The sequence below is a fragment of the Anser anser genome (assembly GCF_964211835.1).
Source record: "Anser anser genome assembly, chromosome: 9".
Classification (NCBI taxonomy): Eukaryota; Metazoa; Chordata; class Aves; order Anseriformes; family Anatidae; genus Anser; species Anser anser.
The window spans coordinates 24,617,556-24,635,913 of record NC_139729.1 but is presented as its reverse complement, the minus strand read 5'-3'; the positions used below and the strand labels follow the sequence as shown (position 1 = coordinate 24,635,913).

Here is an 18,358-nt window from a genome sequence, read left to right as displayed (position 1 = left end):
CCCGCTGCGTGCAACCAGCGCTTGGCCTCCAGGCCTGGCCTCCCCGCGCGGCCGCCGGCAGCCCCGGCCCGCTCCCTTCCTCATGGCCTCCCACCTGCCGGCCGCGTTGTGTCCTCGGGGATTAGCAGAAAGAGGCAGAAAGGGACAGCACCGTTGGGGACAGGGCTCTGGGGGCCTGCTCTGTTCTCCAGGCCGACTCCAAGCCTCTTGCTGCTCCTCTGCTGGCGCTGAGGTGCCGCAGAGGCAGGCGGCTGTGGCGGTTGGCTCCCTCATGCCTTGGGGTTGATGAGGGTCAGGCACCCACCGAAGGCAGCAGTCCGTCACCAGTAATTACTGAACAACAGAGCCCTATTTGGAGCCTGTTTGTATGCTGGTCACCTGCTTTTAGGATGGTGTAAATCGAAATATAATAGCACAACCTCCCCAGGAGAGGAGCTGTGGTCAGAGGAAGGAATCTGTCTTGCAAGAGGAGTTTGCCTGGCAAAATGAAGTCTGAGTGGGATGCTTTCATCCCATAAATACCTTAGCGAGTAAACACCTAGGAGAGAAAAGTGCTAGTTAAGCTGATGGACAAGATTTTTACAGGAACAAATGAGCCTAAAGTGGCCATGAATACATATGGGTTGGCAATTAGAGATGTTCTAAATAGAAGAGGTGGGAGGAGGTGAGCCTGGCTGGTTTTAGTTTCCAACCAGAAGGGATGGCTGCTGTAGTGCTAGTTCGGACAGAGAAACTGCAGGATCACGAGGGCGTTTACTACAGCAGCCACGGCTGTGCTGCAGTGGGGAGCCACCCCATGGGCTGCTCGGGGGCTGACTCCACACCCAGGTGCCCCGTGAGGCAGTGCGGAAAGACCCGGGCCTGGCAGGGCGCAGCCTGCCCTGCACAGCCACCGCAAGGCACGGAGACACGTGGCGGCAAGGTGGAGAGATAGGGGCTCTAGGTGAGGGGTGTATAGATGGGAGCTGCAGTGGCTTTCGTGCTTGCATAAGGGACATGGGCTTTACAGGATGTCTGCTAAAAAGAATTCGCCATTGGGTTACCTAGGAGTGGTAGGAAAAAACGTCTTTCACAACCCATTCCGAATTTCCCATGTATAAATAAACAGCTTCCACCGACAACTCTCCCTCTGCCAGGGAAGGAATTTTTAATCCTGGCCACTTTATATTTTCTCCGGTGTAAAGTCACGGTTGCTGTGAGCAAGCAAATGAGTTTGATGAGACCCAGTTCTCTCTCGTTTGCTGCTCTAGAGAGCATAAGAGGTGGGACTGGAGAACTAGACTGTGTCCTTTGCAACCTTGCAGTGACTTTCTGGAAGGGTCCGCAGCACACGCAGCACGTACAGTTTATCAAATGCATTACTGCCATCCCAGATCAATGCATCAGCGTGGCTTTTTCAGACAAGACTCCTGGATGTCCTGAGACAGCTGGGAAACTGAATGGTTTTAAAGTTTTCTTTGTGTTTTTTTTTTCTTCTTTTTTTTGGTCTTGATTTTTTGGCCACAGTGTTTAACAGCTTGGGATAGAGTTTCATAGGGTGAAGTCTGTTACCCAATAATGTTAGCAAGTCAAACAATAAAAGCCAAATGTGTCGAGAAAGAACACTAATGAGTTGTTTTTAGCTTTTGCTAAAACCTGCCTGTGACAGCAAGGAACAGATATGTCAGAGTAAAACAAAAGCAAGTAAAACAAATCAATCTGTGGTTGCTTTATGTCCTGAAAATCTCTTCCCTTTACAAACTTTTATCTTGTCTAAGGGTTTCCAAGGCTGCTATTTTTATTCAAATTACTACATTTTACTACTGAGTACCCTATAATTTGTTGTTTGCTTGTTGTCATGTCACAGATTATTACAAGTTTTACTCTATGCTGCAATCATTCTCAAATTAAAGCTTTGGATGCTCTGAAAACCTTTATAATATGTAGGTTTAGCAGATGCTGTTTGATAGTGATTTCATTTAATTTGTCCAAATAAAAAAAGAATCAGCAAATAACTCAATATTTGATATCAGCCAGGGAACGAGTTCTTGCTTGAAGCTAAATCCTTTGTAGACAGCAAACTGTTTAACTGCAGAGCTGAGTTGTCAGCCTTGAAACTGTCACATAGGATGAAGTGCTGCTGTCCCTCAGAAACCTATTTGCAACCTATCGTGTTGAAAGTTCAACAGAAAATTTCAGTTCTAAATCCTTAACAGTGATATTATTTTATATTATCATGCCAGACACTCAGCCTGCAGACTTAAATGGTTATGTTCTTGAGATGCCAGGAGGTGAAACGAGGGGATTTGAGGCGTTCTGGGGCCATGTCCTCTGTTGCCAACAGTGGCACAAATTTCCACTGGCTACACAGAATAGGAAAGCAAAAATTGGAGGATATGAAAAATAAAATTCCAACATATTTAAATATCTCTATATAAATTGTTTTTGTTTTTGTTTTTCTCTTAGCCCCTTCTTCTACATAACTCTATATATTTGTTTATGGGGTTAGCCAAGGGAAGAGCCAAGCTGCAAGGTCTAGAGGAAAACACCTTCAACTGATGTTGACTTTCCTCCCAGTGCTCCTGTAGAAATTATCTTGCACAGACCTTGAGATAGCCAACGAAGGGGATGTCAGGCTGGAGGCAAGCGAGGAATACTGGTCAAATGTTTCAAAGCAGACAGTAATTAGTAAAAAGCTAAAAGTGAATTACACTTTTAATTGTAAGGAAATACCTTTGACTTTTAAAAAGCTTGATTTGAAACTAAGCCGAACTCTAGGGGACACATTTTCAAAGGTATCTTCCAAATTTGCCTCTCTAACGTTATTCACCAGTATCTTCGTGTAACTAGCACTCCACGTTGAAACCTCAACCTTGTGCAGAATATCGGATTTTGGTATGAAAACTCTGTCTCTTAACCCAAATCATCCTGTCTATGGGTCAGTTTGTATGTGTGCAAAGCCTTTGGGCAGGTACATGCTTCCAGCAGGTATGCATTCCAGGAATAAGCACGTAAACCACATTGAAGGTGTTGAGGTGGAGACTTCTGCAGGCACTTTATAAATGCGTTTCTAAGTTCTTGCCACTTAGAACTGCTTATCCTTGAAATGGTATGTTGTTGTTGAAAAAAGTAAAAAATCTTGATGTACAACATTAATGCCATATGTTTTTAGACTGAAAGAAATCTTCTGAGGGCTCTTCAGCATGTATTTTCTCTAGAGACTTCTAAATACACATTATTCTGTGGCAAACTCCACCACTGTATGCGTTTATTGGTTCACACGTACTGGAGTGCTAATTGATATTGTTTAGAGCAGCTCTTGAAATCTGCTCAGTTATGGCAAAATAAGGATGAAATGTACTTTTCCTGTCCTGCTTCCAAGGAATAATACAGCCACAATTGCCCACTGTTTAAAGTGCTGCTGCTCTATGGAAAATGCTGTCCAGCAACAGAGAAAATAGCACACAGGAAAACAATGGATTTAACTCCACACCGACTTCTGTCAAATATTTTTTTCAGTCTAATCTTTTACGGCTACCGTAATCTTAGTTGTTAGCTGTAACGATGGCAGGTAAGACCATTTTCAGGCACAAGTATGACCTTTAAGTTGACAGTGTGCTCTAATTGGTTTCAGTGATAGACCCCTGCACAAGTGGGAATGGAGGATGCTCACAAATCTGTCAAAATGAGAGAGGAATTGCCAAATGCGAGTGTCATCCAGGGCATTATCTTTCTGCAGACAAGAAGTCCTGCTTAGGTAAGAAAATGCAGACTGTTTCTTGGGGAAAAGGGTATTATTCCGTGCTCTGGCTTTACTGAGCTTCGAATGGAAAGAAATATGTTAGACAAATATATGTATGTGTTTTGAAACAACGTTTCTCCTTGTGATATTTACATCAGCCAATTGTCTTGGGGGACCATTTTAGTAATGGCAATTACTCTGTGATCTCTTCAATCGTAGTTTCTAGGAACTGGATTTGTGGGTGCTGTAGTGTTATTGCTGTAGTGTCCCTTTAAAATAATGCCCCAGATACAGTTCCTGGAAAACTGGTTCAAGTAACACTGAACCAGGTCACTGAAAACCTATTTAGAATTCAAAAGGGCTTTTTAGCAGAGCTGTTTCCATATTCATAGAGAAACTACTGTGAAGAAAGAAATCACGAAGTCTAAGATTTCCAAAGAAAGGAGCTTAAAAAGTTGAATTCCAAAGTCCTGTACTTAGGCTGGGATTTTCAAAAGGATCTAAAGCATTTCTGACCTGAAATGAGTGGGAATTAGAGACCAAAATACCTGCTTTTCTCTTTTAACATGGTGCTTCGAAGCAAGGGTAGTTTATCAGCTTAATGGAGTGCAAAGTATCTCTAGACTTGACTGTGTACAAATTTTTAACAGCCTTGTCAGGATCAGGGTGCGACACTAATTTCAAACTCCTCTTTTTGAAAACTTGGCCAAAATTTTACCAATACTTAAATTGCTGTGTTATCTGTACAGAATGCTGGCTGCTTTGCAAAATACTTCCTGCCTTGGATGTTTTACTCAGTTTTCTGTAAACCCTTCTGTGAGTAGCACTGCGCACCTTGGCAATTCCAGTCTTACTGGGATTACTCCTATGAGGAAGGTTACCAAAAAAGTAAGGTATTTCCAAGTAGCGTCGACCCTACACCGATGATTGGTAGGTGGAAACAGCAGTCTGTTTAATCCTAGGGTCAGCATGTTCCTTGTTTTGTCTTGGATGCACGTTGACAGTTCTGCTTATTTATGTATAAACTCAAGCACTAGATAACTTGCAACGTTATATATTGGAACAAATTTTCTTCCTGACCTCATGGCAACAGTCTTGAAATGTTAGGCATCATTTTTTATTGTGAATATACTATGAAACAAAAGTGTTTTTTCTCCTAGAAATTATTCGAAGCATTTTTTTTTTGCCAAATTCAAGCTGGTATTTGACTATCTGAAAACCAAGCTAGAAGGAGACAGAGGGCAGGAAAGTGTCAGGGGAGCTGATACTTTAGCTATTAGCCGTATTTACGAGTTATGAAGAAATATGTGCAGGATGGTGGCTGTGGTATGGTTTTCCAACTTTTTTTTTTTCGATTTGAAAAGCAGAAAAAGCGAAAAGAACGTTAGAGGCATTTGCCAACATTTTCTACGTGTAAAGTGGCAATTAATTACAGAATGAGGAGAAATAGCCCATTTTATTCTAAACAGCAGCTACACACATTGCAGCTTCAGAGCAGCTGCCATTCAGCCTGAAATTTTCATGAGTCAGTGTGCGGTGTTTGCACTGCCTGGGGCCTCTTTTTGCAAGTAGGCTGATTGCATTCATAAAGCTACTCGTGTTCAAGTGCAGGGGGCCGTGAGCATGGGACTGATTACAGCACATATGGAGAGAAAAAACTGTTGGAAAGCGGTTTGCTGTGGGAAAGGGCGAGGAGCTGCACACCTGACAGCTCCGTCCCGGGCGCGAGACGCCCTGACCCGGGAGCGTCGCAGTGAATAATTCGCGTTTTGCAAGGCAACGTCAGGACAGGGTGGGAGCAGGAAGTCGGGTAGGTAGGTGCCACACGTCTTTGCACGGAGGTTGGTGTTTGCAGCTGCATTACAAGGCAGGAGTAGTTGGTATAAGGCGTATCTTTTTTCCTTAAAAATATTTTCATGCTCTTCCACTGAGATTTTAGGAAGATGGATGCCTTTAATAGCATTTAACTCCAAAATGCAGACGACTGAGTGTAAAGCTGAGGAAGGGACTGCTTGACAGAGGGCTGTGTGAAGAACAGTCTGCCCATGTACGGCTCCTCACCTTTTCTGCTTTCTCACACGTGGTATGAAACTCTGATGACAGGAATTGCCTTCCTGCTGGCCTTATGCAGAAGAAACTTCAGGATTCAGGGATGTGACAGAGAGGATCCATCTCCATCAGACCTACTGAGACCCAGCCACCATTTAATCCAGATCATTTGACATCCGGGAAGTAAACAGATAATTCCTGCTCCGTTAATTTAAATGGAGTGGCTATGAGTGATAATTTAAGGGTGGTAGGAGTTAGGACATTTTTCCATGTTCTTCATGTGGCTCCTATTACCTTTGCTCTTGTTATAGGAAAAATCAACAAGCTACTTTGACCGATGCTGTAAATATGATGTTTGATGTTGTAAATATTCATGTGGAGAGGCTTAGACAAACAGATTAATTTGGAGAATAATGCTGTGGGTTCAGTCCTCCTGGATTCATCATTTGTAGACTAACATCAAGACACTGTTTTCACTGGACATTTGGAAATATAGCCATGTGGGTGTAGGGAGATATTTTTAATTTTAATACCCAAATGTTTGTCTCTGCCTTTCTCTCTGCTTCCTAGACATTGACGAGTGTGCAGAAGGGAGAGCCAGGTGTGCTCATCGTTGTGTGAACACTCTGGGATCCTTCACCTGTGCCTGTAATCCCGGCTTCGAGCTGGGGGCTGATGGAAAGCAGTGCTACCGTAAGTGACAGGTTTCCAGCTATGCATTTTGGGCTATCTTATCTGCAAACTGCCGTGCTTCATTTTTAATTCAGTTGGATTAGCACTCCCGGCAAAATAAATGTATGCAAAAACTCCAGCTTAATATTATTTTCTTCATCTTCTGCTATTGCCATTTTTGCAAGTTGATACGTTCCTAAGCCTCTGTTCACAGACCTTAATTACTGCATTTCAAAGAGCAAATATCCCTGTTGGTTTATCTTCAGAGCCTGGTGAATTCTGTTCCAGCGCTACCAAAATATTGCTGTTCTGTGAAATATATTCATTCCTGCCCTCCTTCTCCCAATTTTCTTACATATTGGATCTGATGCAGAAGAAAACCAAGATGACATTCTGCTCCTGTCTTCATCTGTCTAGGTTTACTTATGTTTCTCCAGAGACTGTTGACAGTATTAAGTAGATGCTTAAAAACGGGGAAAGAAAAAACAAGATTTGGGATGAAAAAATATAATATTTGCACAACTAAAATTTCCCAGACTAAAGCATCAGGGAGCCCTGTTGCGTTCCCCCCCACGCAGTGGGGTTTCTCAAGCAGCAGTGCTTTTCTTGAGAAGGGGACTGGCTGCCTGCGCGGCTCGCTGAGAGGTTATCCCTGGGCTGTCCTTGAGGGTAAATTTAGATTAATAAAGGAGGTGTTGTGGAAGAGCTGGTGTTATTACGGACCTAACATAAGCTCACTGGAATGCAGACAAAAGCATGACCTGTTCTAGCAGAGGTGGGCAGCGATCGTTCAATCTAATAATACCCTGCAAGAACTTTCAGCAGAATTTCCTTCAGAAAACATACGGCATGCCAGAGAGGGAACGCGCTCTTCAAGCATTTGCATGTAAGAAGTATTTAGTAAGGATAAAAATCAGTTTGAAAACATCCACATACATTAAAAACAAAAAACAATTATTTCAGAGAGGTCCCGGAGAATTATTTCATAGGTAATGGGGATCTGTGAGCGGTGCAATGGCAAAGGGAATGCCATTAGTACACAGATATGAAATGATCTATTATGGGCATAAAAAAAAAGTGGTTTAGACCACTTAAGTTTCATTGTGATTTTCTGATCTTTTTTTTTTCTCGATGCTCAGCACATCCCCATGGATGGCGATTCCCTGTGCCTTATGTGCAATGTTATGGAGCAAGCAATCAAAATAAAAACATTCTGTGTGTATTTATGGTCAGGATTATCACAGTGTTTAAGCGAATCACAATCTTTGTTTATTCTCTCATTCCCCCAGTGGCACTGGGGAAATCCTTGTTTTACAAATGAAGAACTAAGACAAAGTAAATGACGAAGATAATGCATTAAGTCAGATTCTGGGCTTCTTAAATCCCAGTTTAGCACGCTGGACGGTAGGCTAGATTTCTTCTCCCTGATGCAAATTACCCCAGCATGGATGAGATGTAGCCTTCCATACATGTTCTCTGAATTTATACCCTCTTCTAAGTAGACTGGAAGGCACAAAAAGGGGAGCACCAGAGCTACCAACAGAGATGTATCTGTGAGCTGCAGAAGGGGGGAAATGCCATCCATCTGTACCAGATCTGTTTGCTGCTCTGTTCTGGGACGTTTCTGGAAGTACAGTGGCTCCTTTTGGGGTGGGGTTTCTCAGCTCTCCTGCACAGCACGGAAAATTCCTCTCTAAATAGCCCTCTAATAAACAATACAGCTAATTCAAGAGAAACTTTACAACTGAGCTTATAGCTTATTTTATTCCTAAAGAAATCATTGAATGGAGCACCTGGATGGGAAGGAGATGGACAGATGTTCCCTTTCCTATCCGGGGGTTTCCACTGGACCTTGCCAAAATGTCTGAGGTCTGTGCAGCCCAGCCAAGTGCCGGCAGGTGGGGAGATCTGTCAGGGCAAAGGGGGCTGGTGACAGCATTGTACCGGCACCGTCTGACTTGTCTGGGGGACAAAGTCTTAACAGAAGTGCTGCTTTGCTGCAGCTAAAAGCTGCTTTTTGGAAAGCAGGGGCAGACTCGGTTGAGCCGAGCCGCCTGGGCTCCTCAAAAATTTCCATCTCTCCTTTGGGGCGAGGGCAGAGCTCACCGCTGCGTTCAGACACAGCATCAATCTCAGGACACCTGTGAACGCTCCCATAGCTGGCAGACTGCTAAACTGGCAAGCCACCTTCACAGTGCCAAAGTCAGGAGCATCCGCTGTTGGGACACAAGGAGACAAATACTCAGAGTTCAGTGGCTCAAAACCACGCTGTTCCCAGGTGTAGGTGCGAGCTGAGTTTATATTTCCTGCTACAGCAGCTGGTTTATGGATGCGTTTTTATGCAAGGCTTATTCTCCAGTGACTCTCCTCTTGCGCTTGCTTTTTACCATCCTTTTGATTTGTTTCTCTGCAAGGCATCGAAATGGAAATCGTGGATAGCTGCCAGAACGACAACGGCGGCTGCTCTCACCACTGCGAGCACACGACGGCGGGGCCGCGCTGCTCCTGCAACGACGGTTACATCCTTGCCTTGGACGGCAAAACGTGCACAGGTAATTTACCCCCCTGCAAGGGGGGTGCACAGCAGAGCTGTCGCTCGAGGACGTCCCTTCCCCTCCCATCCCTTCCCTCCTCCTGCAGGATTTAATTAGTGCTGTCCTCTGGCACTTCCTCGGCCACTGCTCCAGCTTGCCTTGCTCTGTGCTTGCTCAGGTCATTCATTTAGGGGAGGGAGCTCTGCTTCCCAAGTGGAAGAGGACACCGGTGCAATTGCAGGTGTTGTGGCCGTGTCTCACTGTGTACAGCTGAGGCTGAGGGGTTGTTTTCTGTCCCTTCCTCTGGCTGGCTGGCTCTGGCTGGGAGCATCAGGACCGCTTTTCGGGAGTGTTCCCTGTGCAAACCCCACTTTGTGTTATGGAAGTTGCTCTGTTTCCATCTCGTGCTCACTGGTGAGGTTACACGTGTGGCTGTGGGCAGTCTCACTGAGGAAGTGGAAGCAATAGTTACAGTTGTTTTTATTTCAAGAAGAGCTTAAAAATTCCTTCATGTTCCACACGATTTTACAAGGTGATTTTTTTTTGTTTACGGCTTCTGCTGTGCAAACTGTATCTCATACTGGTTTAGGCTCACTGTCGCTATGCCATTAAAGCTGTAAAGAACAGCCAAGAAGAGAGGAGAAAACAAACCAGGAGCAGGCATCACAGAACAGCACAGACAAGACAGGAGGAGAGGTAGCGAGCAGGAGCTCTGGTGGATGCGGGGGCACTACGGACAAGAAGTCTTGCAACGAGAAAAGCCCAGTGCAGGGAGGAGGAACGAGCAGGGCAGGAGGGAAGCACAGCTCTGGAAGGGCGGCTGATGCTGCAGCTGTAAAAATGAGAGAAATGAAGGAAGAGAGGCAGATGTGGATCCTGAGCTGACGAGAGCCTGGCGGGGCGGGGTGGGTCATTCAGTCCCATTTCTGCACCCGAGAGGAGGCAGAGCAGCACGGTGACCTGCTAATGGAGATGTCAGAGGGAGAACCGCCTCACTGGCTACAGCCAGGGGAGGGAGAGCAGAGGTGAAGGGCTTGGCAGTGCTGAGGAAGCAAAAAGCTGCTCTTCACAGCAAAAATCTTCCTTTTGTTGGATGCACATTTCGCATTCCTGCACAGACAATGGGCTGTTAATAAACCCCAGAGCAAGGTTTCGTCTGACAAACTGCAGAGAAGCTCAGCTTGTGACATTTTTGGAAAACACTCCGTGTCCAAATAACCTGCATTAATCATTTTCATGCTGACCTCCTCACCTCGATTGATTAATTACATTTTCCTTCTCCTCTTTCTCCTGTCCGTGTTTCCTAATAATGTTGGTACTCTCTCCAAGGTTAATTGAGACACTGACCTTTCCCATCTGTGGTTGCTCACCTAGGTAGTGCTCAGAAATGTTTTGCAAGCTCAGCACTGACAAGCTGGCCTTGCATGGCCACTGAATAGCGCGGCAGGCTGGAGGGGCTGAGCTCAGCCAGGAGCCTGCAGTCAGAAGGTTGCAGCTGGCTGCTGGTACCTCGCCACCAGCACAGCCGTGCCGATGGTACCGATTTCGGGATGGACACTGGGCACAGCACAGCAACAGGCTGCCAGCTATCAGAAGCTACGATTGCACCTTGCAGTCCGCCCCTCCAGCAAATGCACTGTTAGATTAGAGGGTTTTTTCACTGCTGACGTGGAATAAGGTTGGAGGTATGAAGGTGCAGGTAGTTAAACGTGGATCACTGTTCGGTAGCGTCTATCCATGTGCTGCGTGTGTGGGAGCGCCTTTGTGCGCTTGGCGTGTGCAGCCCGGGCCGTGCCTGGGGGCTGACCGAGCTGCCCTGTACTTGCAGAGGTGGACGAGTGCGAGACCGGCGCGTCCTGCTGCTCCCAGTTCTGCATCAACTACGCGGGCGGCTACGAGTGCGCCTGCAAGGCCGGCTTCCAGCCCAGCGCCGACGGCTGCGGCTGCGACGGTGAGTGCTTTCATACCGGTGCGACCAAGCACAACAGCGGGAAGAAGTGCTCTCACAGCTCATTCCAGGGCTTTGCAGCCATTTCTCTGATAAGAGGATGGGCAGCCATATGCCAGCTCGTCCGATAAGGTTTGCAAATGACGTTTACGCTTTGTAATACATCAATAAGCCAGCATCCAGCATGGATCAGTGCGGCTGCTGGAGATGAGTCAGGAACTCTTCCTCCCCTCCATGCACACCTATACTGATGTGTTTTAGAGACGACTACTACAAAATGAGAGCCCTCAAAATATCCAAAGCATCAACTGAACTTAACAGCTTAAAGCAGCTGTTTTCACTTGAGACAAAAGCGTAGGTGAAATGATCTGTTCCGTGTTGTTCTGACATGTTTTAATATCTCCAATACTAGTGAGAAACAGAGAACCCCAAAGTACTAAGAAAATTGGGTTTTCTTATGTCCAGAGTAATTTCTCAGATGCAGCCAGGCACAGAGAGCACTCTCTGAAGAGAGGCACTTGTGCCTAACCAGCACTTCTCTTTTTCTAGATGTGGATGAATGTCATCTGGAGAACGGCAACTGCGACCATTTCTGTGTCAATTCTCTGGGGTCATACGAATGTGTGTGCAAGGAGGGATACAGGCTGGGCCTTGACAGGCGGTCCTGCATCGGTGAGCTATTTTTACATCTTGGAGGCCATTAAGTATTTCTCAGATGTGAATTCAGAGCTGGGATTTTCACAGATCCTGGGATTTTGGGAGTCCAACTTGAGCCATGTTTGATGTGGCCAAGGCAGAGCTCCGTGTAACGCGTGGGTCCCAAGTTCACCCTCAAGCAATTGGCTCTGCTGGGGATTCAGAAACGAATGCTTAAATCCCCTGGACATGTTTGAAAACAAAACCCTTGTTTTTCAGAAATAAATACTATTTTGATGTTTTTCTTGCACTATTTAATGAAGTTTAACATCCTGTGGAAAAAAAAAAAGGTAGCCAGATTCTGCTCTGATGAACCAAAACAAGTTTTCCACTGCAGTCAGTGGCGTGATTCTGGCTTTCTGCCGGTGTGACCAGAGCAGAGTTTAGCCAAGCAACTTATTTTATAACCTACTTTAGCCTCTGCTAAACTTGGGGCAGTGTTTAATATTTTAACCAACTCTAAAAAGCCAGCCAACTGATTTCCTATCATTTTAAGACTCAAATTTTAGCTCTTGAAAAGGGAGAGCCAGCCTTGCTCTATATTTGTCATCTCCCAAATGAGCTGGAGTAATGACTTTCATTAACTATCAATAATCTCAAACTTCAAGTGGGGAAAATTAAACTCTCCATTTAAAATTTGGCATAATAATAGAGATGGCCTTGCCTGAGGTCTAGAGTTTGTTTCCAGGAGAAAGGCAATTTTTCTTTCTCATTTTCTGTTATTTTGGATAACAGAAACTGTTTGTAAGTACAAATCAGAAAATAGACTAGCTGGAAAGTCTGCCAGCATGAAAGCATGCAAAGATAAATGTGGGGCTGCTTGGGGGGGAGGACTGGGGCCGTGGTCCTAACGGGGTGCCTGTGTCAGTGCTAGGTGGGGACGAGGCCGTGGCGGGGTTCGCCGGGGCTCCGGGGCTGCAGTTCAGAGGTGCCCCCCAGCTCCTTCGCTACGAGCTCGGGGTCCCGCAGGAGGATGAGGAGCGTCGAGGAGAGCTGACGCTGGTGCACAGAGTCGGTGAGTGAGCGAGCCGCGCTTCTGGCGGTCCCAGCAAGCTGGGGAGAGGGAAAGAATTTGGGTGAGCGTGGAGCGGGGCTGGCCAGGAGGAGAAGTGTGGGGGCAGGAGTTAATTCTGCTCCCTCTCCATCTGCCTTGGCAGAAGGGAGGATGCTTGGCCCTGCAGCCACAAGAGGTGTTTTGGGGGACAGGGAGGCTCCCTGCTCCGGTGGGAGGAAGGAGATCTCTTACTTTTGTTACGTACGTCCTATGATTTTTGTATGAGCTCTAATTACTCATCCGAGGACTGTGCCTTCCAGGCAAAAAAAGATGAGGAACTGGTCTCAGCTTTAATCAACATTTAACTTATTTTTATGAACACGACTGTTTAGACCTCCCAGATCATACAGCATCCAGCCGGACCCAGCGACACTGATAACCAATTGGGAAACTGATAAATGAGATAACCAAGGACAAAATTATCAGGCACCGAAACCTCAATCAAATATTTATTGACCAGTTTATGCATGTTTTATTTATGTTTAGCCACATAAAAGTGGGGATTATTAGTCATAGCCGAGCACTTGCATTTTTTCTAAAGCTGAGGATTTGCAGCATGTGACGGTTTGTAGGAAAAGGTGATGGAGGAATGAAACTTCTCATGGTTCAGTAAGTTCTTTTACCTATCAAATATTAATTTATTCCTTATGCTTTCAGACATATTTTTGTACTGGAATCTACGTTATTTTTTTTAAAGTTCTTTAAACAATAAACCGATGCAAGTAATTAGTGATTTTCTATAGACAGAATGACTTTGTAATGTAGAAGCGTGAAGTTTTTAACAGTAATTTTGTATTCTTCTCCTGAAGTATGCATTTTCAACCTGTTCCAAGTGGGAGCACTGGGATTCTCAACATCTCTGAAAGCCTGGGCATTTGTTCAGCTTTAGAAGAAGGAACAGTTGGGTGCTGAGACCTGGAGGAAGTCTGGCCTCACACTGAAAATTGCTGGTGAAAAGCAACCAGCCTGCTGACTTTCTGTTAGCTGAAGTAATCTGCCAGCTTGCTCTCAGGTGTTTTTCAAAATCCCCTTCCAAAAAGCCTCCAGCCACATCTGTAAAGCTTACTAGGCAATAGGCTGACCGGGTGGATAAGATCTTCATTTCACTGAGGTATTTTAGCAACGAGGAAGGAACACTCATTTTTCTCTGCCTTTTGTTGAGAGACTCCACAAAGGGAGAAGCTGAGGGTTCACCTGTGTGTGCTTGCGTTTGTGTGCAAGGGAGATGAGGAGGGCAGGGATGGCAAGGGAGGAATACATTTTCATATTAGTTTCTCCCGATGAACTAACCCTTTTCATATCCATGAAGAAAAAAGGAAGTGATAAATGTGTATTATTCTTTGTTTTCCTTGAATAGCTCGAACTATGCTGTTAGAAATATTGCTCGACTATGCTTAAACAGTACAGCATACACCTACTGCAATAAAAGAAGGAAAAAATGAGCCTCACAAGAAGAAAAGGAGGTTCACTTCCAATTAATATATTTAACAATATACAATTTTATTAAGCTTTATTACAATTTCACTTTTTTGAAGGCAAGCTGATTTTAAAAAGTAGTTTTAAGTGCTCTTTGATGGGGAATCACAGCATTTAAGGAGTAAATTCCAGCTGAAGTCCCAGGTTTCCTTTTGTCCAGACTTTAAAATTTAAAGTGGACAATTTGGGAATGTCCACTTGGGACCACCTTCTGGAATGACTCAGTGATATTTGCAATGCTACCAACATGAACACTAACAACCTGAAGAGGATTTTTTTCAGATCGTCAGTGTTGTGCGTGTTCCTTTTTGCGCTTGTGCATCTGGAAGGATAGGTAAGATCCCCTGGAAGTATTTTGTCTGGGTGCTCACCGAGTCTTCTGTATTTTTTCCTTTCAGTTTGCCTTGATAACACTTTTGGCAACGACTGTAGCTTGAGCTGTGAGGACTGTATGAATGGAGGCAGATGCAACAGCGAGAGCAGTGGCTGTGTTTGCTCACCTGGGTGGACCGGCATCATCTGCAATGAAAGTGAGTACAGTGTATTTGGGAGGTAGGGACTTTGTCCTAGTGCTGTGACACTGCAGATAGGTAGGAAATAGAAGTAACTGCTGTACTTCTAATCCAAAAAGCTCTTTGAGGAGCACAGCTGTTTCACTGCTAGCTCAAAATTGTATTATAGTATGGCATAAATTGAACGGATGCTGCAACAAATGACACAGACCTTCAAACAGTGAGGTCTCTGCATCCAGCGCAGTGCCTTTTTCTAAGCGCTTGTGTTGGTGCCTATTTCTGTTCACTTTGCTGGTGCAGAGTGCCCAGGTGCTGCAGTGTGCCTGCCATGCTTCGCTCCACAGCTTGCCCGGCTGAGTTTCAGAAGTCTGTCCTGGCAGGTGGTGTGACAATCTGGGCGGATGTAATGCTAAACGTGTTTTTCACAGAATCCCAAGACATTTCCCCCCTTTTTTTTTTTTTCCCTATTGTATTGGTAAGCTTGGTCCTGTTTTTATTAATTATTATTATTATTAACATAGATTTCTGGAGACTGATAATATTTAGTACTGGAAATTATATTTTTCCCTCCTTATTCTTGCCTCCTGATAGAAGATCTTTCTGGTTCAGAAGTCTGTGTCAAAACCAACTGGAAAGATAGGCTGGGGACTGCTTGACATACCAGGCACAATTCTTTATCTGCAGTTTGCCAAAAGTTGTCTATTGCTGGTCTGAGATTCCCCAGAGCAGTTCTCCCCACGTGTCTGAGATGGGGCTCTCTGATTGCTGCAGGATGGTGCAGTGGCCCTTGGTACTTGGAAGGTCTGCACTGTCACGGATGAGGCAAAGGCATGACAAAGAATTATTACTTAGCATCAATAGACAGCAATCCTCAGGTTAATCACCATCTAGTTTGTTTAGGAGGCATAATCACAAAGGCAAAAATGAAGCAAAAACAGCAAATGATTGAAACCAGCAGTCTGCCCATAGTTATTTTTGGAGACCAGTCCGGGTTTGGTTTCTAAATAGTAGGGACAGCTGAGGGGATAGGAAGGGAGAGGATTAAAAGGATAATTTCTACTCTACCTAAGACAATTCAGGCTGTCATGTTAGGATGTTTTTACTTATATTCATGGCACTCTAGTGGTTCAGAATAGATTAAAAAAATTTCAAGACCGGATTGAAATTCGCTTCAGAAATAATAATAACATTTTACTCTATATTCACACTAGATATCTATGCATGTAATGTTGTGGAGTTTGTCTTTGGCATTTAAAACGCAGAGTAATGGAAGTGTGTTATTAAGCTAAAGCTGCAGTCCGATCAAGTAGGCATTGACAATGAAGGATATATAATCTGTAGGAAGTAGCCCAATGTGTTGGCTTGCATTCTTTTCTCTTGCTTTCTTAAAATACAGCGTAGTTCGGGGGTTTAGGGTAAGCTAAGCAGTTGAGAAAACTGGAACTAAATTTCTACAATAATGCACCATAGAAACCAAATGGAAATTGATGTGAAATGTCAAGTTTTTTAATGTACATTGATAAAATGTCAGTTAAGTCTGATGACTCCAGCAATTGTATTTACTCAGCTAGCTCAAGCTTTCAAGCTGCAAACAGTGGAGGAAAGCTGTATTTCACAATTATTTATTTATTTATTTATTTATTTATATATTTTTGCGCTGGAGTAATCAGAGCTTTAGGAAGGAGTCCTGTGCTGTTGTGGATCCTCTTCTGTACATGGTCAGCTGTGGGATTTTGGAGACTATGTTAAAAAAATACATTTTTATAATAGTATTTGGGAGGGGAAAAGCAGACATTTAAAATATTTATTTCCAAATGTTCAAAACTGTGCTCTGATTTTCACACTTTGTACTTCCTAGGCAATGATTTTTGAGCCCCATGCATTGTGTGAAGCATATTCAGGGACGAATGTGGGTGCGTCAAAAATTCCTCCACTTAGCTAAGCTTGGTTACTTCAGGTGTCATTTTAAAATTAGCTAGGAAATATTAGGTGAATGTTTATTACCTTATATAGAAAGACTGTGACATTGTCTGGAGCCTGCTTGGCTACAGGGAGTATTTCACTGCCCAGCTTTGATGACGGGAGCCTCGTTTTGCTTCATGTCGAGAACAGGGGTGGGTGATCATTCATTTTCTCTGCTCTCCCTGCAGCTTGCTCCCGTGGGACGTATGGTGACGGCTGTGCCGGTGTTTGTAAGTGCCAGAACGGAGGCTCCTGCGACCCCGTCACAGGGCAGTGTCACTGCCCGCCGGGAATCCAGGGGACGTTTTGTGAAGACGGTACGATTTCTGTCGTCTTGCTTGGGGTAGCGTCAGCCTGGAACCTCACCACCTTCCCGCATTCCTATCGGGCTGTAGTTATGCGTGGTAAATCTTAGGGGCCCAAATGAGAATAGCCTCCATTGTGCGAGATATAATACAGCCCTGCAGAGTGCCGTGAGTGATTTTTGTTTAAATAAGAGTTAAGAGGATGGATGAGCAAAAGCGAGGGCTTTGCGAAGATGGGCTGCGCAGAGGCTCAGCCTCAGGCTAGTGACAAAGCATGGTATTTTCTGTAGCGCCTGTTAAAAGAGAGCTGATTTGGTGTCCATTTTAATACTTAACAACTGACGCATTGCTGTGTTTGTGCTCTTCAAAGGATGTCCCAAAGGACTCTTCGGGAAGAACTGCAACAAGCAGTGCAACTGTGCCAACAGCGGCTATTGCCACAGGCTGTACGGAGCCTGCCTGTGCGACCCCGGGCTGTACGGGCGCTTCTGCCACCTCAGTAAGTCCCAGTAACTTTTCTGACCTGTTTATTTAGCACGTGCATATCGTAACAGGCTTAGAAAGATTCCATAGGACGTACAAAATGAGCGAGGCTTCAGGACCTGCCTTGCTCACCTGGCTTTAGCTGAAGAGTTCATGCTGGGATCTGGCACGGGTTGAAAGCTCTGTGATGAGCTGGGAACAGTGGGATGGCAGAGAGGACTTCCCATGCACTCTGGGAAGCCCCAGAAACTCAATTTATCTTCTCCTGTAACAATTAATCCTTGCCATAAGGGTTGAGTTTTGTGAATGCATAAGGGTGAGGACTATAGCTGGGTTGGATCGGTCAAGTTAAAGTTTGGGTTGTTGGTGAAGTTTAAGTCTGATAATTTCACTGCCCATTCTATGGCAAATCAAAAAAGATAAGCACAAAAATTAGGTTTTTCCCTAAACTTGTGTCTAAAAGAGTCTTCCTCCCCGCATGAATTTCCTAACTGAGACATCTAGGTTTTGTCCCTGAAGTGGGAATATTTCTGAATGTTAATGCTCACAGTACACAAGCGCACTCATGAACACTACCAAAAGTTTAATGGGAATAAAACAGATCAAACTTAAAAATGTTACAAAATAGGTAATCGAGATTCTTTGCACTTACAGTTTTTGTCTGGAAAATCTATACAAGATGGAAAAATTGTTCCTTGATTTTTTTTTCATGAATCGTTTTGTCTTGGACCGTATCCAAATATTTTTCCTTCAGAAACTTAACCAAGTTTGTTTCAAAACATTTCTGGTTCTTGCATTCACCACATCTTGCTTGAACGGAGTGAATCACTTCAGGAACGATGTAAACTCTGTTTTACACGCCCACATCAATAGGCACTGTCAAAGGAACGTAGATGTATTTGCCCAAAGTAAAATGAACATTTCGGTTTTTGCAGCAGTTGCATTC

General features: G+C 44.5%; 1 protein-coding gene across 9 annotated transcripts in view; it reads left to right on the top strand.

Annotated features, from left to right (window-relative positions):
* The window catches only part of LOC310904186 (uncharacterized protein), a 227,403-nt gene that overhangs the window by 162,347 nt on the left and 46,698 nt on the right, over positions 1-18,358 (top strand). For all 9 annotated transcript variants that reach the window (XR_014588108.1, XR_014588109.1, XM_083848541.1 and 6 more), the window contains 9 exons: positions 3,614-3,736; positions 6,341-6,463; positions 8,857-8,994; positions 10,805-10,927; positions 11,474-11,596; positions 12,489-12,635; positions 14,549-14,680; positions 16,813-16,941; positions 17,300-17,428. Coding sequence is in view for 7 of the 9 variants with exons in the window: in XM_083848541.1 (XP_083704667.1) it covers positions 3,614-3,736; positions 6,341-6,463; positions 8,857-8,994; positions 10,805-10,927; positions 11,474-11,596; positions 12,489-12,635; positions 14,549-14,680; positions 16,813-16,941; positions 17,300-17,428 (1,167 nt within the window). In the remaining 2 variants the exon portion in view is untranslated. The remainder of the gene's footprint in view (positions 1-3,613; positions 3,737-6,340; positions 6,464-8,856; positions 8,995-10,804; positions 10,928-11,473; positions 11,597-12,488; positions 12,636-14,548; positions 14,681-16,812; positions 16,942-17,299; positions 17,429-18,358) is intronic.